This window comes from Onychostruthus taczanowskii, unplaced genomic scaffold, assembly GCF_017590055.1.
Source record: "Onychostruthus taczanowskii isolate IOZ18803 unplaced genomic scaffold, ASM1759005v1 scaffold50, whole genome shotgun sequence".
Lineage (NCBI taxonomy): Eukaryota > Metazoa > Chordata > Aves > Passeriformes > Passeridae > Onychostruthus > Onychostruthus taczanowskii.
Window position 1 is genome coordinate 2,323,967 of NW_024502569.1, and position 25,487 is coordinate 2,349,453.

General features: G+C 41.2%; 1 protein-coding gene across 3 annotated transcripts; it reads left to right on the forward strand.

The window, feature by feature from the left end:
• The first annotated feature begins 2,154 nt into the window (after positions 1-2,154).
• On the forward strand, positions 2,155-25,487 carry HSPH1 (heat shock protein family H (Hsp110) member 1). 3 transcript variants are annotated; one of them, XM_041416022.1, is made up of 18 exons: positions 2,157-2,414; positions 3,325-3,382; positions 8,966-9,106; positions 10,809-10,931; positions 12,168-12,267; positions 13,015-13,148; positions 13,626-13,870; positions 14,752-14,980; positions 15,874-15,980; positions 17,210-17,343; positions 19,349-19,554; positions 20,354-20,485; positions 21,244-21,381; positions 21,808-21,933; positions 22,471-22,578; positions 22,676-22,795; positions 23,968-24,129; positions 24,622-25,487. In XM_041416022.1, the coding sequence occupies exons 1-18, from the start codon at positions 2,308-2,310 to the stop codon at positions 24,820-24,822; spliced, it is 2,571 nt and encodes an 856-aa protein (XP_041271956.1). In that variant the 5' UTR covers positions 2,157-2,307; the 3' UTR covers positions 24,823-25,487. The 3 variants fall into 3 exon arrangements, with proteins under 3 accessions (XP_041271958.1, XP_041271956.1, XP_041271959.1); XM_041416024.1 differs by lacking the exon at positions 22,471-22,578 and having other exon boundaries at positions 2,155-2,414; XM_041416025.1 differs by lacking the exon at positions 20,354-20,485.

The following is a 25,487-nucleotide window of genomic DNA, read 5'->3' on the forward strand; positions in this document are numbered from 1 at the left end:
GCCTCTTTGATCTTGTATTTCTTGGCTCTCATTGGTGATGAAAAACAGGGGCTTCTTATTCCCATCATAACATTCAAGCTCATCCCTGCACAAAGCACTTCCTGCTGGCAGCGGGCTGTGCCCACAGCCACAGGGTTTCCAGGCTGCAGATTTGCTGGCAGCATGCAGCTCTGGCCTGTCCTTTCAGAGCAGCCTCACCATGGCCTCAGCTGCCCCAGGCCCAGAGGTAGGAACCATCTCTAGCAGCACCTTACCAATTTTACCTCCCTCAGCAGCTCTCATCTCCCCACTACTCCTCCTCAACACCGTTTACAGTTCCATGGTGGGAACGCACAGCGAGTCACTACCAATATGTGCTTCTGCTCCAGGCTGAGTAAAAATAAACTTTATTCCCATACTGGGATTCCAGTCCATTGAAGCCGTAATTCAGCCACTGCACTGCACCATCAGAGATGGTGCCAGCAGAGTAACTTCCAAATTTGCTGCTGATCTTTTCCTCCCTTTAGAGAGCAGCTGCAAATCTGGGCAAACAGTCAAGTTTTCTTCTTTTCTATTCAAGGATAAACAATTTATAACAGAAGAGAAAAAGCAGAAAGAATGTTTGGTATCTACTTTTATCATCTATGGCAACATTTAAACCACCAGATATGCTGCATGTCCATAATTTGCCAGAGCAGGACTTCCTAAACAATCACTGAAAATGCTAGGTACCCCATTCTTGTCAGGTAGGGTGACAGCTGGCACACAGGTAAACTGATACATGAAAAGACTGGTTTTTAACATTCAAGTTCTACAGAAGTGTTATCCAGGATACAAGGACTTTGGGCGCTCACGAAGGCCGCTTAAATACTTTAAGCATTTCTGTATCAGGATATTTAAGCAGCTAAATACTTTGATGAAGTCTGTCTCCTCATTCAAAGCTGGAAATACTTTACCATGAATATTTACCATGTCAAGTAAGGACATGAAACTTCATCAGCTCACACACACACACACACACAGGCACATCTACCAGGCCAACCTATCAGCTCACTCTGAAGTTAGAAGCTGCATCCTTAGCTAGTCACGCTGGTCTCATGAATTTTTCAGCCCTGTGTCTCCTCTGAAACAGGCAAACACTATTTTAGGAGACCAAATCCTCCCCATACACCCCCAAGAGGGGTCAAAATCCAGCAGAGCTGAATGCTACTCAACTCTGAAGCAAAGCTTTATCAGAAATTGCTGAATCACAGTTCCTAGAAAGGGGTGTTGGGGATGGGGGTGGAAATACCTTGCCTCTTCCATGCAGAGACATTCAGGACAGTGAATGCTATCATCTCTCCCTGCCCTTTGCAACAGCCAGGACCTGCAAGGCAGCACCCAACATGCAGAGATTACATAGTTTTAAGCTGTGCTTAAAAGGGAGTATGAGGCTGGACATAGGAGGAATTTCTTCACAGAAACGGCAATTAGATACTGGAATGGGCTGCCCAGGGTGGTGGTGGAGTCACTGTCCCTGAAGGTGTTTAAGGAATGACTGGATGAGGCACTCAGTACCAGGGTCTGGTTGATTATGCTTCAGTCACAGGCTGGACTCGCTGATGGCAGAGGTCTTTTCCCACCGAATTGATTCTGTGATGGATGTGCTGCTGACAGCCACAGTCAGGGTCTCTGTACCCACCACACCTCCATGCGGAATGCTTCTTCTAGCAGGGATGGGGTCCTGCACTAAAGGCTAGAGTTACGCTGCTAGGAAGCAATAGGACATTTAAGTTAGAGCGGATTGTGGCACACCGAGACAAAAGCCCTCTGCACAGAGCCACTGATGCGTACAATTAGCATGCTTCGCCGGCCAGCGCAGGAGGGAGATACCGACAACGAAGAGCTCTTGAGAGGTTGCCCAGTGCATTAAAGTGGGAGCAGGCCACGGGGAGCAGCTAATCTCCCCCTCTCCCGCACATTCCGGGCGGATCCCCGCCTATTCCTGGCCCCCGCCGCCACCACCTCCTCCGCGCGGCCCCGCCCCGCGCGGGGCCGGCGGCGTCCACGGTCGCCATGGCAGTGGCGCGCGTCACCGCTCCCGGCGCCGCCGATTGGCGGGAATTGTTCGAGAAGGCGGCCGAGGGCGGAAGCGGAAGCCGCACGTGGAGCCGGTGAGTGGCTGCCGCAGTTTCTGGAAACTTCGCCTCATTGTCATATTTAAAGCGGCGGCGGCGCCGCTGTGTCCCCTCCCCGCCCGCCCGCCCGCGCACGCCACGGGGACCGGCGGCCGCAGCAGCACCGGGAGCGAGCCGGGCAGAGCGGGGGCCTCCCTCTGGTGCCGGGGCCATGGCCGTGGTGGGCTTTGATTTGGGCTTCCAGAGCTGCTATATAGCCGTGGCGCGGGCCGGCGGCATCGAGACCGTCGCCAACGAGTTCAGCGACCGGTGCACGCCGTGAGTGGTGGTGGGGGGGCGGGCGGGGGCCGGTCTGTGCCCGGCGGAGCGCCCGCCGCGGAGAAGGTGCTGGAAGTTCCGCGGTGGGGCGTGGGGGGTTCCCGCTGTGCGGGGCCGGCGCGTTCCCGGCACTCGCCGCCTCCGGGGGCTGCCGGGGGTAGGTACGGGGTGGCGGGGCCGGGCGGCAGCCCGCTGTGTGTCCCTCCGACCCGCTGTGTGCCCCCGTGCTCCCCGCCCCAAGCCGCTGCGTGCCCCGATCCCCGCAGCCGCTGTGTCCCGCTGTGCCCCCCAGACCCGCGCTGTGCCCGCCGCCCCGCTCCCCTCCGCTTTGTTCCCCTGTGTCCCCCCGCCTGCTCCCCGGTCCCGACCCTCTCTGTTCCTCCGTGTCCCGACCCGTTCCCTGCCCCGGAGCAGTGCCCGGGGATGCAGCGGGGCTGTGCGGAGCCGCTCGGGTCGCGGTGCGGCGGGATGGGAGAATCCCCGTGCGGGCAGCCCGGGTTAAGGGGGACACGGCCGAACACAGTCCCGCTCGGGCTGCGCAGGATGGGCTCTGCCAGCTGCTCCCGGGCAGCTCTCCTTTAGTCAGAGGTTAGATATAGAAAGCCTCTGGCTCAAAGCAGGAGTTAGTTGACAAGTTGGAAGCAGCCGGGCAGGGTGTAGTCCGGCTGTGAGCGCTGAATTGCTATAATCGTGTTTTACCGTTTGGATAAGCCATTGTGAAGAGTCCTGCTGGATTCGGGCCAAGGCTTTAAGACGGATAAAAGTCTTCTTGTAGTTTTTTAATGCAAACTCAAACCCTTTGACGGAAAGACTTAGGTGTTTTATCTGCAGTAGTAGAAAATGAATCCGTGACAGTTCTCGGTGGTGTTTGTTGTAAAGACTGAGTTAATTAGCCTGTTGTTCTTTCCAGGTCGGTGGTTTCATTTGGATCCAAAAACAGAGCTATTGGTGTTGCGGCTAAAAACCAGGTAGGTCATTTCCTGCTGCAAACTGTTGAAGTACCAGTGGGTGTAAAGAGAGTTGGCTGTGTGTGTTTGAAGCCAAACAGCCCCAGTTTCTTGTTGAGCCTTTTATTTTAGAAATGCTGCACTATGCTGCCATGCTTTCTTTGGGGAAATGTAGGATGTTTTTGCTAGAATGCTTCTGCTCTCTCTTTCATTAATGTGATACTTTCCAGTTGAATATGTTCATATTCTGACAAGTTAAGGTCACTGGGTTTCTTTTCCTAATGATTGTATACAGGATTTCCCTTGTATTTGAAGGAAAACATTTTAAATGCTGTATATAGTTTCTTAAAATCAGATGTAAGGGGAGAAGTTTGGCTCAGATTCTTAAAGCTATTTAGGGTAGCTTGCTACCTTTGGATTTGCTGTAAATTAAATGCCTCTGGCTTTGAAGGTGTGCAAGTCCTTATTTTGGGTTTGTTTTGTTTTTTTTTAATTGAGGTGCTCTGAAAGATTGAATATTTTCTTTGTTGAAGTAGTATTTTCAGTTTAGAAAGAGAACTTGATTCCAACAAGTCTCAGAATAACAAACTGTAATGATTAAATAAATCCTTAGGTATTGTATGTTGTTACATAACTGCTGCTGGGAGATCAAGCATGCAGCCTCCGCTGGCCTGTGCATCTCTCTCATGTAGCAAAAGGACTGCAGTGGGTTTCCATGGAGAGAGCACTAAAGGAGACTTTATTCTACTGTAATAGCTCTCTTAATTTTGACTAGCCGAGGCAATACAAATACTTTACACGTTAAGAAGCACACGCACATTCAGTTACAGGTTAGCATTTGGAGCAATTAAGTAAATACATGTGTTTGTCTTTTTTTCTTAAATTTCATTTCAGCATTGCTGAAGTGACTGCTGACATTGTGGCAAGTCAGAAACTAGTATGATTCATTAGTGTGCAAAAATGAATTGTTACTTGAAATGGGAAATGATCTGAACCCGATGTACTCCCAAGCGTGTTTCAATATTAGATTGTTCCAGTAGATGCTGTGGAAAACATGAAGTAAGCTGCAAGTGAGGCTGATTCTCTCTTAGATTCCGTTTACAAGTGTGTATTTGCAGTGATGAGCACCTGTTGCTTTAGTTACCTTCAGACTAACCTGTATGATGTTACTGATTGAGTGTTTCTTGTTTGGCTCTGCAAGAAGTTGAAGCTAAATATTTTTGCCAGGAAATAAGAATGTGATACTTTAAATGATAAAAGATGACAGATCATTTATTTCTGTAGTTGTAAGTGGCCCGGTTTGGCTGATGACCTGAGATGTGAATTGTGTTTCTTTTGTAAATATGCAAGTTTCCTGACATGGACTACTGAGAGTTACATTTTTTGTGTCTTAGGGTCTAGTAGCTACTTAAATCAAGGAGTACAACGATTCTTTTCATTTGGGGGTGGGGGGGGTGAAAAAAAAAGCAAAGAAACAAAAAAATCGCACAAAATAAAAAGAAAGAGGTTTTGACTGGTGACTTCTAAGGTATGATTTTGTGAGAGCTCAAAATACTCAAAGGTGCTCTCTTTAATATTTGAGAAACTGCTGCTGGAGCAAATTTTTTGAGAATTTTTGTAACCTTTAGGTAAGTGTGGTAGCACTGGAGATGAGAGCAGTACTTTAGTTAACAGACCATAATTCTCAGCTTTCTTAATTGTGACTAAGCAGGAAGATATTAAAACATGCTACAGACCTAATGGCATACAATTACTCTAAAAATATCTTAAGATTGTTCTCTTAGAAAAGGCTTTGAGGTTAATTCTAAATTAGGCTATAAAAGCTGCCAGAGTGTTTGCACTTCTCTACCCACTACATGGTAATAATTCCTGCTGCTACGTTCTTCAGTCATACAGCTGTGAAATATGTAGCATTCAAGCACTCTGAAGCTGTGGCTATACAAATAAATAAAACCATGCTGGGCAACAATCTTTGACACAGGAACCTAACTACTCGATCACATTAAAGTACTGGAATCGTTCCTGGCATGATTTTTGGCCTGTGTTAACTTGTGCTCGTACTATTAATTGCTGAGCACTGTTTGGTGATTAGAATAAACCAAGGATGATTCTCAGCAGGCAGTCCAAGTGTGACATCTTTCCACAGACACAGCTGTCTGAAAGTTACTGTTTGTTAGTGGGAGTATGGCCTCCTTTTTTGTCAGGGAGCTTTTATGTAGAAGTGTCCTAGTTGAGTAGTTTTCTAATACAAGATGTAGCTCAAATTCTTCTATTTCGTAGTGGAAATTTTTTATGCAACCAGGAATTGATGCTTTTCTTTGAGGGTAGCAAATGCTAGAAATATTCCTTGTATGCTCAGCATTTGAGTTGGTATCATGCAGTCTGTTGGTCCCTGCCTAAATCTGTCCTGTAGATAATAACACACTTTTATAATTTCACTCTTAACAAAATAGAATTAAGTCTACTCTGAAATACTTGCATTATCTCTTAGGCTGCTCTAGTTGTCTGGTTTCTGTTGTGCTTTGCATTTCTGATAAAAAATGCTTCTTTATGTCACTTGCTCTGGGGAGCTTGCATTGTAGTTTAGCACATAGTTCAGGCTGATGTTAGCAAAAAAAGTTCCAAGTTGTCTGTGCACTGTAATCTTCTTTGGTCTGGTGCAGAAGCTTGAGTTGCTGCTAGGTGAGTGTGAACAAGGAAATGATGTGATTTCAAAGTAGCTCAGGGAGGAAAAAGTAAGTGTTGAAGTGTATGGGGATGCTTAAGCTTGACACTTAGTAAACTAGGAAAACCCTTGCTTGTGCTTAATGTAATAATGTTTAAAGTGGAGGTGGTGTGGCTTGGGAGGGCCAGCTTACAAACAGAGAAACCAGCTTCACGTGTAGTTGCAATCTTTAAACAGTTGAATTTGGTCTGAGTTCTGTCACCTTAGGTGACAGAGGAGCAAGGTGAGTGGCTCTGGTAGCCAGCACGGTCTGCAGTAGCGCTCCAGTGCTGTGCACAGGGGGGTTTTCTGAGCTGGAGGAGTGTCACAGGGAGACAAGAGCTGCCAGAAGCCTGCAGCTTGAGTGGCAGTGGCTGATGGGACCTAGGTGGGGCCAGGAGCAACAACAGCAGTTTCCCCCAAATATAACATGAGCCCTTGGGGAGCACTGGTGAGCAGGGTGTGGCAGCAGTGTGCAGGAAGGCTGCTGGGGCAGTGCCAGCCCAGCCAGGGAGCAGTGCCATCCACCTGGCAGAAAGCCACGGCCTCGTCAGCTCCACAGCTGGCACAGCTGCCCAGACAGCCCTGGGAGGAGCAAGCTGCCAGTACTGGGTGGCACCTGTGAGCACAGCTCTGGGAGGGTGCCCAGGTACTCTTCCACTTAGTGACAGAACTCTGGCGAGAGCTGAGTAGGTTGAGGACTATCAGGGAGTGTGAGAGAGATGGTATAGTGGAATTGCACTCTGCCTTCCCTGGAACATGCCTGGGAGGCAGACAGGACACTCAGAGGATTCCTTTTTCTCTCCCCCACCTGCTGGAAAACAGTGACTTGAAGGGATAGGGAGCAATTTGTCAAGGTTAGGTTGGCCTATGTCAAAACTGCTTCCCTGAAGAAAAAGAGACAGGACATTGCCATAGGAGACTCCCTTTAGAAGGGAGCAGAAGGCCCAATATGCTGGCAGGAACCACTTCTTGGGAAAGTCTGCTGCCTCTCTGGGGTCCAAGTTCCTACCTGGGTATGGCTGTCAGATAATTATACGTTATTGGTTTCTCACGTTGACAGTGATGAGGTTGCGCCAGGAAGTCCAAGGGCAATCAGGAGATATTTCAGGGCCTTGAAATGACTGCTTAAGGGATCAGGAGCACAAACAGTGCTATCATGTGTTCTCTGTCCTTCCAGTTGCAGGAAATCAAGGAGAAAACAGGAAGAGCCAGCAGACCAATATCTGAGCCTGGTGCCACTGACAGAATTTGGGGGTTTTGATCATGTGTCAGTTTACATGACAGCAGGACTGCTAGCAACAGGCAGGGTACACCTGTCTCAGAGGGGGAAAAGGATCTTTGCACAGGAGCTAGCAGGGATCACTGAGAGCTTTAAACCAGATTTGGAGGGAGAAAGACATACAGCCAAGTTTGCTAGAGATAAGCCTGGGATGTTCCACAGCAGTGTTTGAGATAGAGTGCTCTGGTGAGGTTCTTCACTTTGCTGCCTTGGTGGAGATGGGATAGAGATCCATGCAGCAGCAGTGACACAAGGGTTATTACTGATGTGTTCAAAAACTGTGGAAACTCCTGAGAATGGTCACATGGGTACTGGGGCTTGTCCTCTGCAAAAAAGTGGCAGGATCAATAGCCCAGCCTGCAACACAGGCAATAAAGAGGAGGAACTGGACACCATTGTGCAACAGTAAAACTCTGACACAGTTGCCTTTATAGCAACATGGGGATATGACTGGCACAACTGGGGTGTTACTCCTAACTGGTCAAAAACTGGCTGCATAGCCAGGCCCAGAGTGTTATGGTGAATGGAGTTAAATCCTGCTGGAGGGCAGGATGACTTTACAAAAGGATATAGACAGGCTGGGTTGAAGGGTTGAGGACCACTGTATGAGGTTCAAGGAGTGCAGTGTCCTGCACACTTGAGTCACAACAACCTCTTGTAACACTACAGGGTGGGGGCAGAGTGGCTGGGAAAGCTGCCTGGTGGAAAAAGACCTGGGAGTGCTGTTTGACAGTGGCTGAACATGAGCCATGAGCCAGTGTGTGCCCAGGTGACCAAGAAGGCCAGTGGTATCTTTGCCTTTATCAGCAGTAGTGTGGCCAGCAGGACCAGGGCAGTGATTGATTTTCTGCCTGTACTTGGCGCTGGTGAGGCCACACCTCAGATCCTGTGTTCAGTTCCGGGCCCCTCGCTGCAAGAAGGATGCTGAGGTGCTGGAGTGAATCCAGAAAAGGACCGTGGAGCTGGGGAAGGGTCTGGAGTGCAAGTCTGATGAGGAGCAGCTAAGGGAGCTGGGGGTGTTTAGCCTGGAGAAGAGGAAACTCAGGTGTGCCCTTATTACTATCTAAAATAACCTAAAATGAGCACAAAGTTGCACCAGGGGAAGTTTAGATTGGCTGTTAGGAAAAGATTTTTTGACTGAATTGTTTGTAAACCTCTGAACAGGCTACCCAGGGAAGTGGTGGAGTCACTGTCCTGGGAGGTACCTAAAAGGTGTGTGGATGTGTCTTTTGGGGACATGGGTGGACTTGGCTGTGTTAGGTAAATAGCTGGACTTGATCTGAAAGGCCTTTTCCAACTTAAACAGTTCTATGATTGTAAATTAGTTGACTAAAGTAGTAGGCGCTGCTGATCATGTTATTGTTCACCCAGCTGTCTCAAGGTTTCAGAGGTAGTTTTATAATCCTTAATAAGTAATGGTCTGGAAGTCTGTGTCGAACTTATTAATGAGTTGATAAAGAGCACCAGATAGTAATTACCAGTGTTAAATAAAACAGATGTGACAAGGGAGTGAGCAGTTGTCTGAAAACTTGACCTGTGCTTGGGGTCATACAGAACAGCACTGAACATTGCAGGCTGATTAAGAGTAGATTTCTAACTATCCTCTATTTCTTTACAGCAAATTACTCATGCCCACAACACTGTATCTAACTTCAAGAGATTCCATGGCCGTGCATTTAATGATCCTTTTGTTCAGAAAGAAAAAGAAAAGTTGAGCTATGACTTGGTTCCCATGAAGAATGGTGGTGTTGGAGTGAAGGTAAATCTGCAGTGTATCTTTCTGGATTGTATAGCTAAATCTGAAGTCTTACATTTCAGCACCTAGTCATGAAAATATGGGTTTCTTTTAATTACCCTGAAGGTGGGTTGTTTTAATCTTTCTGTTAAAGAAGAGCTCTTCTACGAATAGATAGCTTTATCTTTAAATAGCGGATGTTAACCTTCAAATTAAGGTTCATTTACAAATAATTGCTGAAATGCAAGTTTCCCTTTTGGCAAGTTGCATATCTAGCTCAAACACACCGGCAGAAAAACTGCTAAGATAATTACAAGGTCGTATGGTTCTACTTCAAAGTATGTCACTTGTGTGAAATGCATTACAGCAGACTTATTCGGTGTTTTACAAACACTTTAGAAAACAGTTGGAACTCTTCTTTAGAATGAGTGCCATAAATGTGTAGCAAGTGTGTCTTTAGTGGACTACCTGGAGTCAGTTACTTGCAAAAAGGTGTTCAAAACCAGCTCCTACCACATTGCAGGTTTGGCTCTTGCTTACATTTCAAGGACTTCACTGCTACAATGTCAGCTTTTCATAGAAAAGGTGCTGTTAATAACATTGTGTCCATTTACAGAAATATGTACAGTTACTGATAATGAAGCCCTGCTGGCACAGCAATCAGTGTTGCTTCACTGCTGAAGACTTTAGCTTGAACTGGTCCCTCATAACTTCAGTATAGATTAGTCCTAAGTAGTGAATAGATTGCAGAATTATATATATTAGAAAGAAGCCTGACTAGAAAAGTAGCCAAGCTTTACAAAAGAGAAGATGCATTTTCTTTTGATGCTTGCGATTTATGAGGTTAACAGATAAATTCAGACAGAAATTATTGGTTTCCTTTAATCATTGTGTAGGAGTCGTGTCCTCCCAACACTAGACTCTCATATAGTACAAGACTACTTGGTATTTTTCCTTTTTTTCTTAGGCTGCTTGGAGAACAAATTAGTATTTATTTCTAGTTAACTGTGATTTAAAAGTTTTAATAATTGATTCAGTAAAATTCAATAAGACTGGGAGGTTCGGAGAACAATTTTTTTATTAAAAACCAAAATGCCTAATTTTTCCCCAAATCATACTGAGTGAATAAAAGTGAAGTGTTGCTTTCAAGCATCAGCTGTAATGTGTTACTTGGCTTCATCATTGTCACGTATTCTATTGCATGATAAAAATGGTGCTTCAAGAATGATTTTTGCTAAGAGAGCAATAAATAAATAAACTCTTTGCAAAGCTTTATCTTAAGCTTTTAGCTGTTTCATGTGCATAGGTGAACTGTTGTTGCACAGTTCTTCCTTTCAGAAATGCCTCACATATTTGAGCAGAAAGATAAAAATGCTGGGGAAAGATACACAGCAAGTACTTCTGTACATTTTTTGCATTTGGCATCCGTTTGAAAAATGATGGCTATTTTTACTTAATGATGTGCCACATTTTAAACTTGTGTCGCTTTTGGCCATTTCCTTAATCTATGGAGTTGATACAGTTCTTGATGTCTTCAGACAGAATGGAATTACTGCTTCTATAAACACTCAGCTGGGAAATTAAATTGTAAACTGAAGTTCTATGATGAAATAATGAAGCATGTCGTGATTCATAGGGTACTAGCCAGCAGTGTATCAAAGAACATTAAATATATGTAATTTCCCTTCAGTTGAACTAATGGAATTATTTTACCTACTCTATCCAGGTCATGTACATGGATGAGGAGCACATCTTCAGTGTGGAACAGATTTCAGCTATGCTATTGACTAAATTGAAGGAGACTGCAGAGAGTAACCTGAAAAAGCCAGTAACAGACTGTGTTATTTCTGTAAGTAATTGTAGCACACAGGAGCATTATGTCTTTCAACTTCAGCTATCGAGGGCATTTTGTTTCTATTCATGCAGAGTGAAAAAGAACTCTGCTAAGGACTTACAAAGGGATTAATCCTAACTAGCTTTGGAGCTTTTGACTTAAAGAAATGCCATGGCTGCTGCCGTATTCCAGATCCTGACTAACTTAATGAACTCGTTCTCTTGGAAATGTCTGGACCTTTTGACCCAAAATATTTCTGGATCCAGGTATATACCCTTCTGGAACAGCTTGTTTTCATGACTAAGCATACTAATTACTCATTAAAGTAAATACATACATTTGTGTTCTTCCTTGAATTTAAAACAATTTGATAACAGCTTTGAACAATTTCTATTGTTGATTTACCCTCTGTCAGCTGAAAATTTTAGTTTGTCCTGTTTATCTCCATCCTTTCAGCAAACTTTGTTTTGCTTCTTTTTCACTGTTATGACTGCACAGAAAATGGCCTCAGATCAAGATCAGTCATTCCGTTGCAAAGCCCTGAGTATAAAATAACACCTGCCTCTCTGTTCTCAATGACTCTGAACGAGTCTGTCTCATGTTGCATCTAGGAATATTTAGCTCTGTTATTATTAGAAATGTTGTTTCTCCAGTTGAACCTGGAAAGCTAGTTCTTCATGTGTCCCTGGAGGGGGGGGGACATCAGAAGGCACTGTCCAATGCCAGTGCTAGAGATCTGTAGAAAATTTTCAGCAGCATATTCCTTCAGAATTTATTAGCATTTCTTGCCCAAAGAAATTTCTGCCAAAATAGGTTCTCTTCATTTGTTACCACTTATTTCTTTGCATCTCTCACATCTGAAGTATTGCTGTATGCTTTTAGTTCCCTCTTTCCTTGTTTGGACAGGAGTCTACCTGCTAGTTCTGATTAAGGTATTCCATGTCACTGTCTTCATAATGTCCAGTTTCACATTTTGAGCCAGCACTTAATGTTATCAGCATTTGTATACAAATAACTCATTTGTTTCTTGCTAGTGTGTGCTCATGTAAACTAGCTGATGCTGGTTTAATTCCATCTCTGAATAGAATATTTAAAGTGTCAATTCAGTATGGTAGTTGCATTTTAGAGGCTTGAAGTAAGTATCCTCCTCAAAGAGGAGGCATAGATGCAATTTTTAGATTAGTACTTTCAAATAAGTGGTGTAATGTCTCATTTTCTGGAAATAACTGTGTTCTCACCTACTTTCTTCAGGTTCCATCATTTTTCACAGATGCTGAAAGGAGATCTCTTCTGGATGCAGCTCAGATTGTTGGTCTAAATTGTCTTAGATTAATGAATGACATGACAGCAGGTAAGTAGGATAAAATAGCAGTTTCTGCAATTGACAGGTGGGATAGAGGGTGCATTGAATTACTTTAAGAAAAAGGACTGACTTGAAAAGGCAAATATAAGACACAAATATTTGAAAAACTTGCTGTTTTTTTCTTGGTTTAATGCCTTCTGTGTGAAGGGGTAGATGAGATCAAGCTCCATTAATAGTTATCTCCCTGAGCACTTATTTAGGAGTCACTATATGTGCCTGGATTACTTGTTCATTTAGTGTGCTGCTCAGCTGCACAATTGTAGGAGCTAGACACTCCTAAAGGAAGTTCCTTGGTTAAACATCAACACTTCATAACTTCCAAGGCTTTTTTCAGTATAGTTGGGGTTTTAAACAGACACATGGCTCTGTTGACCATTTACACAACTCTCAGACAAAACTTCCCGGCTTGGAAGATACTCACTGTAAATACAAAACTGGGTTTGAGTTTTGCTTTTAAGATGTTGTATGGTTTTGATTACTTTGCAAGGCAGAACTAAACAAACCCAAATAAATGGTTAGGGAGTATATACATGACTAAGGGAGTATGTTCTGCTTTTCAGGTTCTGCTTTAGATTAATGGAACAAAGCTTCCATGAAGATAGTATATCTTGCACAGGTGTATGTCTGGGTTTGTCTTTATGCTTTTGATCTTATAGCTTAATGTTCACAGAGATGTTGTGATATGCCATTGCAAACTAGAGATTGTGTGGATAATGTCTGACACTTCTTTTGCAGTGGCTCTGAATTATGGAATTTATAAACAAGACCTTCCAGCTCCTGAAGAGAAGCCACGGATAGTTGTGTTTGTTGATATGGGACATTCTGCATTTCAAGTATCAGCCTGTGCATTCAACAAGAGTAAACTGAAGGTAGTAAGATTAAATGGAAATAGAAAGGTTTACCAACAGTTAGAATCAAATAGCCTGCCAATCTGCCTTCTTTTTTAAATTCTGAAATAATTTAATGCATTGAAAGTAGCAACAAGTCAAAAGGCAAAGATTTTTATCAGTATCCTTCATTTGATTAGAATTGTTTCAAACAGGCTGTAAATTTCTTGCAATACACAAATGTAAGATATATAATGCAAGTACTATAATTTATTTTGCTTTATCTAAATGAGTGTGTGTATGGATGGAAATTTTGAATACTTAGGATTGTCACTTAACTATTTAGTCTTATTTCCTCTGTAAAAGTGAAGATCAATTTTTAGCTGATGTGGTTGTGCATTGGAAGGTAGGCTGACCTGTCTCCAGTATTATTTTGAAGCAAGGACTTGCTGATATTGGAAGACTGCTATTGCATTTGATTTTATTAATGTTAGACTAAATAGTGTTCTTTCAAACCAGGTACTTGGCACAGCATTTGACCCGTTCCTCGGTGGGAGAAACTTCGATGGAAAGCTGGTAGATTACTTTTGTGCAGAAATAAAATCAAAGTACAAACTAGATCCAAAAACCAAAGTTCGGGCTCTTCTTCGTCTGTATCAGGAATGTGAGAAACTGAAGAAACTAATGAGTTCAAATAGCACAGACATTCCCCTAAATATTGAGTGTTTCATGAATGATACTGACGTATCTGGAAAAATGAACAGGTGAGTTCTATACAAGACAGGCATTTGCTTTAGTGGCTATTTTTTTAAATAAGTGTTTCTTTCTGTGTTTGGAAGAAACTTAATGTGCTAAAATTAAGTGTGAGTGCTAAATAGCTGTGGCATTTTGTAATGCTAGAATAGCTAAGGCTGGGAAATGTGATGTTCAGCTATTTGAGTAATGTTTCAGTGCAATAAAGCATGCATAAGTTTAGATTCTTTTTGTAAAATATGTTCTTAAAACCATGGATTGATGCATGCAAACCAGAGGGTTGTATATTTTGACCTTTAGGTATTTTAGGTAACCTAAATTCCATACTCTCTTAAGATAGCAACAATTTAAGCTTTCTTTCTTTTTTTTCCTGTTCTTTGTGTACTAAGATATTGGATATTGGTAGAGAAATGGAGGACAGAAACAGTATTTGTGGGTGATCACTTGATTATGGTCCAAGTGTAGATGAAGTCTCTCTGTCTCTTGCACATGTTCACAGGCATGGCTTCATTTGTTAGCTCTGTAGCTACTGCTAAGAGTGGTGGGTTCTTTTTCTTCCAGTATGTGGGCAGCAGTTTTCATTATAAAGGAAGTGTCAGTGTTTTCTGATTTCTTATCTCTGACCTCTGCTCTGAGGCAAATAAATAGCAGCTGCCCAAACAAAACCTTTATCTCATTTAACTACATTGATAGTGGCTTAGGAAAATTTGAAAGCAGCTGTTTGTGTACTACCTTGTCTATGGTTGCCACTTTGGCCTACTCACAGGGGTTTAGCTTTAGGTCTCTTTGCAGTGTAGTTAACCAACCTAGTCAGCATCAGTTTGGAAACAAATACCAGGCAAGCTTCTTGTGGGACAGGCATTCTTTTGTTAATTCCATTTTTTTTTCTTAGGTCACAGTTTGAAGAATTGTGTGCTGACCTGCTGCAGAGGATAGAGATGCCTCTGCTTTCATTAATGGAACAAACACAGCTGAAAGTGGAAGATGTAAATGCTGTAGAGATTGTGGGAGGAGCAACTCGTATTCCTGCTGTCAAAGAGAGGATTGCTAAATTCTTTGGCAAGGATGTCAGTACAACACTGAATGCAGATGAAGCCATAGCTAGGGGCTGTGCTCTGCAGGTATAGTAGAGGCAGCACTTGATGAAATTAAAAGATGTATTTCTTCCATGGAGAATTAGTCAAGCAGTTGTGAAAAATTGTAGAAGTGGTCCATTTTAAAGTACTCAAGGGAATATACATGTTTAGTAGGTGTTTTTATAGGATTATACTGTTTAAAAGTCCAGAGTACTCTCCATGTTGCAGTACTCTATTGCAGTATTTTATTGCAGAGTGTATTCTGTAAGCAGCCCACTCTGCTCTTCAGAAGAACACGATCTAGGGATCTTTAATGCCAAAAATTTAAGTTGTTTTCAAGCTGAAAGATACTTATACTCAACAAGGTATAAGGAGTATCTATGGAGAGCCCAAACTAACTGCAAGTTTGACTTTCCTGGTATCCAGCTTGCCATCTATGAGAAACAGGTTTTATTCTGTCTCACTCCCATTTTTACTGTTTCCAAACAAGCAAACCACTCATTCTGTGTTCTTCCTTTTCTCCTTTAACTTCTTGTCTTATTTCACCCTCTTCTCTGACTTGTGTCTTTACTCCATCTCACTGACAGCTTCCCATTGCCAGCAATCAGTTGTGTTCAGGGGAAGAAGCAGGACCCTCCAGATATACAGTTTTTAGGACTAAGCACTGCAGCATTTCCCTTTTTTATAGTCCTGCTATTTCCTAAGTATTGCCTTTACTCACAAGCTGCAAAAGACCTGCTAACACAGCACATAAACACTTGTATGTGAGATTTGTCTTCTCATACTGCATTAAAATTGAGTATTGAAATAGTTCTGCCTAATAAAATCAATACATTTCTCATTTGTTTGAAAACTCTTTGCTGTCTTGGCTGGTGGAGTGAGTAGAGAAGGTAACCAGCTTTAATGCAAGCTTTTTTGGTGTTCTTTTCCTTTTTCAGTGTGCCATTCTTTCTCCAGCTTTTAAAGTGAGAGAATTTTCTGTGACAGATGCTACACCTTTTCCAATATCTCTGCTGTGGAACACAGAAGCAGAGGACACTGAAGGGTAGGTAGCTCAGACTTCCATTCCATGTAGCTTTTGACCTCATAATTCAGGGGTCATGTTCTTGCTTGCATTTAAACTAGGACTTTGGCATTCATGTGGAAAAACCCATAGGCCATGTACCAGAGATGGTTGACAGGGAAGACTGTAAAGACATAGGTTGAAATTTGAACTGTAATTCATAATTTGTAAAAATATAAAGATTTTTTAAAAAGTGAGTGAAAGAGCTACCAACTAGTGTCTTGTTTTGCCTTTATCTGGTTTTCAGAATTAGGAATATAAAATTAGATTAGTGCTTGGGTCCTGATTCCACTTTGCCTTCTGGCTTTTCAGTTTTTACTCAAGGTGTTCCTGACACCTAAGATTCTTGATTTATTAGTAATGCTAGGTACTCTGGAAATTTCCAGAACTTTTATGGATGCTGTTTATCTGACTGAAGGAGGAACTTAACACCTAGCAAAAATTTAACATTTGTAAGAGCAATTTCCTGCTGCAGTCTCTTATGACTGACATTAATTTGTTACTAATTGTGCCATGCCTGTGGGAAATGCAATTGCTTTTTAGGATGTAAAGAGCTCCAAGTTCAACCTGTGGAAAAATCATAGTTCTAGAGGGGTCTGTTCATACCTTTTTCATGGTCTTTGTAGTTCAGCCTTTTTTTCTTCCTGTTTTCTGTGGAGGTGCAGGGCCTAATTGTTCTGTCACTTATGAGAGCAGCCTGTGGGTTCATGTTCTCGGTAAAGCTCTCATTTTCTCACATCTAGGTTATTAGATGAGATCTTCCATGGTTAGGAGACAAAACTGAGTTGGAAATTAGGATCAGGCTGGCATAAAAGCGGACAATGCTGTCGAACACGAAGCAAAGCTGGTTGTTTTTCTGTCATGTTGAGGAATGAATAATAATCTGGTGTCAGGGCTCTCAACTGAGCCATGGAAAGTAAATGAGCAAGGAATTAACAGGGCTATAATTATCCCTTTGAGACTAAGGAAGGGTGCAAATTATGATTCAAAATACACTATTCCAAGCTCAAATAGTGGAATAGGACAAGTTCTCATTACAGTAGAGAACAGTAAATCCTTTTCCCTTGCAGTACAGTAGTGAAGTATCTTTATTGGAATTGTTCAAAAGGGTAAATGTTTCAAAACATGTTCCTCTAAAGAGTTCTGACCCTATATCAAGACCTTCCAGCTCAAATACACTGCTAAAAGTGATACTTTTCCCTTAATTACAGAGTTCATGAGGTCTTCAGCAGAAATCATGCAGCACCCTTTTCTAAGGTACTTACATTCTATAGGAAAGGTCCATTTGAGCTAGAAGCTTTTTATTCTGATCCTAATGGAGTCCCATATCCTGAGTCAAAAATTGGTAAGTAATTGTCCTGGAAATAGTGTTGTCTCCAATAGAACAATTTGAAATCAAACAGTAACTGTTGTTGTGCAGTGTGGTTATGATGTATATATTCAGGTTTTTGTCTCTGAAGGTCTCAGAATTTTCCCATTCCTGAGGCAACTGAATTGGTATTTTTTATTTTTCTTGCTTATAAGGTTGCTTTGGCTAAAGGAAGAAATGAGGGGCAACAAATCAATGCCTACAATTAAAATGTAGTTATCACTACTAAAGATAGCGTTTTAACTTTTTTAATCTTTCCTGCTTATCACTGAAGCAAGCTAGGAATAATTGAATAATATCTCCTGTATATAAAAAAAATGTCTTGAGTAACTAGTTGTTGTTTTTACCTATACCTTCTGGGATTGTCATAATGCTGGGTAACTTTTCATCAAAGCAGTCTGAAAAGGCAGCAGCTACAAGACTACACTATTGATTTGTGTATGTAACATTTCTAAGCAGTTATTTCATACTTTCTGACAAATTGCAGCACTTGACAGTGTTGATACTTACAAAGAGCTTACAATATGGTTAGTTAGGAAAAAACTGATGGTAAAGACAGACCAATTAAATAATTGTTCTTGAGTTCTAAACATGCAATTAAATGTTGTTGTTTGCATGCCATGTATTTTGGAAAACCAGCACAATGGAGAGAGACTTACTACAAGCACAAGTAGTGATAGTACAAGGGGGAATAGCTTTAAAAACTGCAAGAGAGCCAGTTTAGATTAGATATTAGGAGCAAATTCTTTGCTGTGAGGGTGGTGAGGCACTGGAATAGGTTTCCCAGAGAAGTTGTGGATGCCCCATCCTTGGAGATATTTAAGACCAGGTGGATGAGGTCCTGAGCAGCCTGGTCTAATGAAAAGCAGGGGGTTTGGAATGCAATCTTTAAGGTTGCTTCCAACCCAGGCTATTCTATGATTCTCTGACTGTATTCTGTAGTTACAGAAACATCAGATTTCCTTTTGTGGTTAACTCTTACCATAAAGACTGATACGGGGGTTTGTCAGTGTTCAATTTATTTGGCTTTGACAAATGAGAAACTGTTTATCTGCTGTTCTGAAAACTGGTAAGAACAGAACTGAAGATCAGGTTTGTTTCAACTCTGTTGCCAATTAATTCTTTGCTCAGAACAGAATTATTGGTATGACTAATGGGTGAAGTAGTAGTTCTAATGAGGGTGGCAAAAGAGAGAACAGGTCCAGTATTATTGGATTTAGAAGACAGAAGATTACATCCCATAGCCTGTGAGACGGGCAGGTAAAATCTTGTGCGTTTGTGATCTAGGTCTGTTGCTGAAGGAATGGTGTTTGTAAATGTGTATATTTGGCCTGTGAAACTGGGGAACTTGTACTTTGCAGTGAAGTGAGCATTCTGGTCTCCAGGTCACTCTTTTGGTAATCCATGAATAAGGAAAAATGTCTGCAGTTAATGTCAAGGACATCTGATTGTTCATTTACTGTTGAACTAATTGTCTATTAGTTTCACAATTCTTGTTTCAAGTATTACAGTACTTACAGAACAATTAGGTTTTGCCCTAGAATAAAAGGTAATGGCAGACTTGCATGGATGTTAGAAGCTGTAATGAAAGCCTCTAGAAATATTGTTTCTATGTTGGGCAGTAACTTGTATTAGAAAGACACCACTTAATATTGGCATTAGACTAAGCCCTTCAGTAGTTTTCTTTCAGCCCACTAGTAACACAGAGGGCACCAGTTTTGTATTTATTAGTGGTATCAGGAGCACCTACTCTTTGATTTATAAGATGAAGTTGGCTGAAAAGCAGTGTACTTTGGTTTTGTTGTTTTTATGGTTTTTTCTTCTGGTAGTACTGAGTTAATTTGAGGGACCATGAGATTAGCATGGAGTCTTCATCAAATATTTAGAAAACAGTTTGCCTATGAAAAAGGGAGATGTTTTCCTGGTTCTATAGGGTTACCTGCTTAATTCCACTGTGTGAGTTCTGATTCTTTGGTTTTAGGTAGGTATGTTATCCAGAATGTGGCAGCCCAGAAAGACGGAGAGAAGTCTAAAGTCAAAGTGAAAGTCCGTGTCAATACTCATGGCATTTTCAGTGTGTCCACTGCATCTATGGTAGAACCAGTTAAAAGTGAAGAGTGTGAAGATGTCAGTGTTGAGACTGAAGTGGAAGCTCAGGACCAGAGGCCTAGTGAAAACTTCAGTGATGTAAGTTGACCTTTCTTGTGTGTGAATGTCCTTACTGATTGATGAAAGTGTGTTTTGCTGTTACATACTCTGGAAGAAAAATACCTTCCTCTAGGGAAACAAAAGGAGATTAATTTTAAGATGTGTTGTGTGTAGCTGTCAGGAAATGCCTTTACAAGAACAGGAGAAAATTTATGCTGTCTTGGAAGTGTGTGGATTTCAAAATCAGTTTTTCTGTGAAGTGCCAAATAGCAGCAGGTTGGTTGTTTGAGGGTGGGGTTGCTTGCAGATGCCATAGTTATCCAACTGTTCCAAACAGGAAAACTGGATTTGGATTGTTAATCATCCATGTGCTTTGTGTTGAAAGGATTTGTATGTATCCTTTGTATCAGTAAAGTTTTTTGAAACTTTTTTGTGAAAGGGAAAACTGAATTGTTCTCTACAGCATTGAAGAAGAGGGGAACACTGGGGAATAATGCACATTGTTACAGTCTACTTGATCTATTATTAATTTTGAGGGGGAAAAAGTAAACATTGACTCAATAAATTAAAAGCCCCTTTTTGTAAGAGAAAGTGGTAGCATGTGCACACACGCACACAAGTATTGTGCAGCAAGCCTGGCACTGGTAACATTTTCATGAACTCCTCCTGAACTTGCACCTAGTCTGTATCTCCATAGTGAAGCGTGTGTGTTTCTGCGTGTGCACAGAATGCTTTGTAGGGCACTTTGTACCGTATGTGCGTCAGAAGTGAAGTGCCCTATACTTAAATGCAAGTGCACATGCCTTCTACATCCTTTGTGCCTGGGCTTTCATTTCAGAAAAATATCCAGCAAGAGAACAGTGAGGCTGGAACACAGTCCCAGGTACAAACTGATGGTCAGCAAACGTCACAGTCTCCCCCTTCATCAGAACCTCCCTCTGAAGAAAACAAAATCCCAGATGTCAAGAAAGTGAGTGACCCTTTAACTCTGTTGAAAATGTTATCCTATATAATGGCTTTTAAAATGGTAACATATTTCAGGAAAAGTAAGGAACTTGGTGTTGGAACCTTTTTCATTTTCACATCTTTACTATAGTGAAAAATAATGTCTGTATCTTGTGATGATTTTTGTACAGAGTTTGCAAAAGGATTCCTGCAAGAAGTCTTTCTCTACCACTTCCCTGTCTTCTTGCAGTGTTGTACAACTTGTTTATTTGGGTTGCAGACATTTCAATTTAAACAGCAGTTAGACGCCAAGCTTATTATTATTATTAGGCCTGCTGAGGGAAGCTGGGATCATAAAATTCATAAACTGAAAAGGAAAAAATCAATATGAAACACATGTCTGCATGTTATTGCTAGTGATTTTGTTTTTTCATCTGTATGAGATGAAAAATGCTTTGGGTTAAAATCTTAAGCCCTATCAGCATCATTAGTGAACTGCTACGTTACAGATGGACACTTCTGGAAAATCTGCAAACACAGCATATATCTGAGGAATGTCCTTGCTGCAGCTCAGTGCTTAGTGTCTGGAAACAGACTGTAAGGAGACTAGGACAGGAGGTGGAATCCCCAAAAGGAAAGTGCCTCATGAGCATATTTTGAAGATTTTAAAAGAAGATGGAAAAACCTTTGTGTCTTCTTCCTCTGAATGTGTCTTTCATCATAGTAGTACTTCATCAGAAAGAAGTCAGGAAAATTATCTTATTTTTCTTCTTTCTAACTCAGACAAATGAGAAGAAAGGTGATCAGCCCCCAGAAGCTAAAAAACCCAAGATAAAAGTGAAGAATGTGGAACTACCCATTGAAGCTAACTTGGTTTGGCAGTTAGGAAAAGATCTCCTCAATATGTATATTGAAACAGAGGTGAGTTAGTGTGGTGTAGACTGCTTTCTTGTGTGCAGTTTCTAACCATTCACCTGCTTCTCAAGGCAACCTCTGTTCTTGCACTGTCACCCCGGAGTGTGGGCTCAATTAACAGTGAGACAATGAGCTAACATACTGTCTGCCTTCTAACACATAACTGACAAATGTTTATCAGAAGGATTGAAGTGTCCTTTATAGCAGTTGGTATCAGGGCACTGATCTGTGGAATGGCATCACAGATTCATTTAAACTGTTGTGTTTCAGAGAAGTGCAACACATTTCTTCATATGAGTCTACTGCATAATAATGAGAATTTCAACAGTTAGGTGAACCAAGGCCTCTGGGAGATCTGACAGGAGCTGTGCTTCGCAGAATGCTGTTTGAACATTGTTATTTTTTAATTAAAATATTTTCTGTGGTATACAGGGAAAGATGATTATGCAAGATAAACTGGAGAAAGAAAGAAATGATGCAAAGAATGCAGTGGAGGAATATGTATATGAGTTCAGGGACAAGTTGTCTGGACCATATGAAAAGTTTGTTTGTGAAAAGGTAGGTTGTGGTTACAGGAATTTCTCTGAAGATACTGATACCAAGAATCTGTTTTGTGTACCTTGGTTAAACTTTCTCAAAGCCACCCTGGACACAGCTGCAAAACCAGAACTTCATCTGAATGATGGCAGTGACTAACCCAGAATTAGGCTTAGGCGTAACAAATACATATCCTTGAAAAAAGGTTTTGTCACAAATGGAGTAAAGCTTTGTTTCCAGTTGGAGCTGGTGACTGGAAGGGGAAGCTGTGTTGCTTTATGTGTAATCAAAACCATGAATTAAAGTTACACCCCAATCATTGGCCTAATCAAGGACAAAGGTCTATAAATGCTACCTTTGTTGTAGATGTGTGTTTCTCAGTCCAGAAGCTGGCACGGTTTAAGTAAGTAAATTAGGCAAAGGCTGGAGTAGAAATTAAATTTTTATACAGGAGGCTAAGGATTCATGTGTATATTTACCTTTGTGTTACTTCAAGACAAACATGGTTGATTGGTGTGTATTTTGATGTTTGATGTATTGAATTATATTGACACACAGGATCTGCAGGGATTCTCTGCCCTCCTAGCAGAGACAGAAGGCTGGCTGTATGAAGAGGGTGAGGATGAAGCAAAGCAGGTGTATGTAGAAAAATTAGAGAATTTAAAGGTAGGCCTGTTAATATGCCCAAAAAGGAAAATTTCCAAAAGACTGTGCTAAACAACGTTAAGGAATCACATAAACATGTAGAAATTGCTTTTTCCAGAAATTAGGTACTCCAATTGAAATGCGCTATCAAGAAGCAGAGGAGCGACCAAGGCTATTACAGGAACTGGGACACAGGCTCCAGTACTATGCTACAATAGCTGGGGAATTCAGGAATAAAGTAAGTGGCCTTTTTTTAACCACAGTGCTTCGGTGAGGCTCATTGGCTGGAGGGCTTCAAATGCACTTTCAGATGAGCTGTGAACTACTGCTATATAGGTCACAAATTTAACACCACAAATGTTTCCCAGCACTCAAAAAAATCTCATGCAGTGTGTCATATCTTCAGCTGCTTGACACTTCTGGATGTTTTCAGGCTGAAGAGAGTGTTCCTATAAAGAGTTTAGACTTGTGGTCTGATTCTTGACCTTTAAAAAACTGATCTGACTGTTTTTTAGAAAAGTGCTCTTCTTCCAGTTCTTTCAGGGTCAAGAATTATTGTATGGTGAGAAGCATTAGTGTAAAACCTCATTGCAGATAAAGTAAAAACACTATTTTGTTATATGTGGGTATTTGGGGCTTGGTTTTTTGTGGGGTTTTTGTGTTTGGGTTTTTTTTTTATTGGTATTTGAAGATTATGTTCTTGATAATCTTTCCAGTCTGAAAATTTGCTCCTTGAATTTCAGCTTGAAGAATTTTAATAGGATGGCTCACAACACTCAGAATAATTCAATCTGAGATTTAACATCAGAAGCAATTATGTCTTCACAGCTATAAATTACAAAATTAAGTGAAATCATTAGTAGTGTTATATGTGAAATAACTAGCATCATTGTAAATAGTATATTTAAAAACTTGGTTTTATTTAAGAATTCTAAACATGGATTCATTAGTTGTGTTGCTGGGCAGGCCCTTCTGATAGTAGTTAATTGTGTGACTGTGGCATTGTAGGGAATGGTAAAGTTGAAAACTCTGATCCTTTCCCTTTACATCAGAATCTCAATGTCTAAACTACCTTGGGTGCAGGCAGCTCCTCCAGAACGGGAGGGAATATTTTCTTTTATCAGCTTTGTTAAGAATGTTATATTTTATTGCATGACCTTTTTGTGAAGCTTCCGTGCCCTCTGAACCAGATTTCTTGTTCATTTGGGTAAAGGAAGCTTTATGTTGACACCTGTATTTCTTGTTGTCTCTTGATGTAATGGATCTCCCTTGTGGCTAACTTCTATTTGTTTTGACCATTGGAAATGATTTACAAGTTACAAATAATTGAGATAGACTTGTTGGCATAACTTGATTACAGTATTAACACTTGACTTTATTAACTAATACCAAATGTTTGTATTTGGACAGGATGAGAAATACATCCATATCGATGAGATGGAAATGATGAAAGTAGAGAAGTGTGTTAGTGAAGTGGTAGAGTGGATGAATAATGCTGTGAGTGCGCAGGCTAAGAAGAGCTTAGATCAGGATCCAGCTGTGCATTCAAGTGAAATTAAGGCAAAGCTACAGGTAAGTACCATAACAAACTCTCTTTAGAGGTTGGTGCTAAAAGTTGATTGGTATCTGTGCCTTTTGTCTTCCCCAGTTTCTTCTTGCTGCTCTAGTGCTCTTGAAAGGTAGAAAGTATGGAAAGGAGGAGATCCAGCAGAAAGCAGAGGAGGTCTAGTGTACTGTATACAATTCTGTGGGGCTCATTGATACTTGGTCTTTCAGTCACCTTAAAAGCTCAGGTTGTTTTTCAGTGTTTTACTGAGAGACAAAATAGTATTGAAAAAAACCAATGTGAAATCCAAAATACTGAGTTGAACTTTGCCCACAGAACATCATAAAGTATACCAATTAATTTATTTCAGAGTAAAATAAGTATTTGTCAGTTTGGACACAGGGGAACAAGTGCAGAAGCCGATTTCAAGCAGTCTTTTGGACACAGGACTTTTTGCACCAGTGAAGCTGGTGGCTCCTTAATACACATTCTGCCCACATCTTTTCCATCTTTTTTAGGAGTTAAACAATGTCTGTGAGCCTGTTGTGACACAACCAAAACCAAAGGTTGACTCTCCTAAGGAGGAAAACCCATTAAGTGAGCAGAGTGATTATAAAACTGAAGACATGGGAGAAGATGACAAAAATTCTGAAATGCCTCAGCAAAATGGTGAATGTCATCCAAGTGATCAAAACACCATTAATATGGACCTGGACTAAGCCACTGCACTTGCAGCAAATTATTTCATCCCATGACAGAAGATGTTTTGGCTGTCATATGTGATGGGGGTGGGAATGCATTGTTTTGGAAACTATTTATATTTTTTTTTCTTAAGACTTGTCTGGGAATATGTTATGTTGTGGGAGGAAGAATAGTAAAAGTGTTGGTCATGACTATCCTAAAAGGAAAATTGCCTTGGTAACTTTCAGATTCCTGTGGAATTGTGAGTTCATACTAAGCTTCTGTGCAGTATTTAACCTTTTGCATCACTAAAGATGAAAAGAAGCCCTTGCTTTGAAATGTACTGCTCCTTTAAAAGGTTGTAATCGAAAAACACACGTAGGCATTTGTAGATGCCAAGGTAGTTTCCTTTTGTCTGGACATCTAATTGGGTATGTCAGAAAAAGCCAGTGTCTGTCCCTTTCATAAGGACTTTGCAGAAGAAATCCTTCTGTCTGAGGTTTTTGGTTGTTGCAGTCCAAAGTACTTATCAGGTAATGAGATGGTGAAATGTGTTAGTAGCATGCAGAAACGCTTACGTTTCATCTCTTGCTAAACAATACATTTTTCATGTGGGGTACATAAAATGAAGGAAATGCTAATTCTGTTAGTGTTATTGTGAAGCTTTTTAAAGAGCTTTGAAATAAAGTTCATTTTACTGGTA

What these genes read in the sequence shown, in the direction of transcription:
- HSPH1 (XM_041416022.1), top strand. Translation starts at nt 2,308, where the DNA reads ATGGCCGTGGTGGGCTTTGATTTGGGCTTCCAGAGCTGCTATATAGCC. An exon ending in AATGAATGACATGACAGCAG is followed by an intron (nt 12,268 to 13,014) that starts GTAAGTAGGATA and finishes CTTCTTTTGCAG; the next exon opens with TGGCTCTGAATTATGGAATT. An exon ending in GTATCTGGAAAAATGAACAG is followed by an intron (nt 13,871 to 14,751) that starts GTGAGTTCTATA and finishes TTTTTTTCTTAG; the next exon opens with GTCACAGTTTGAAGAATTGT.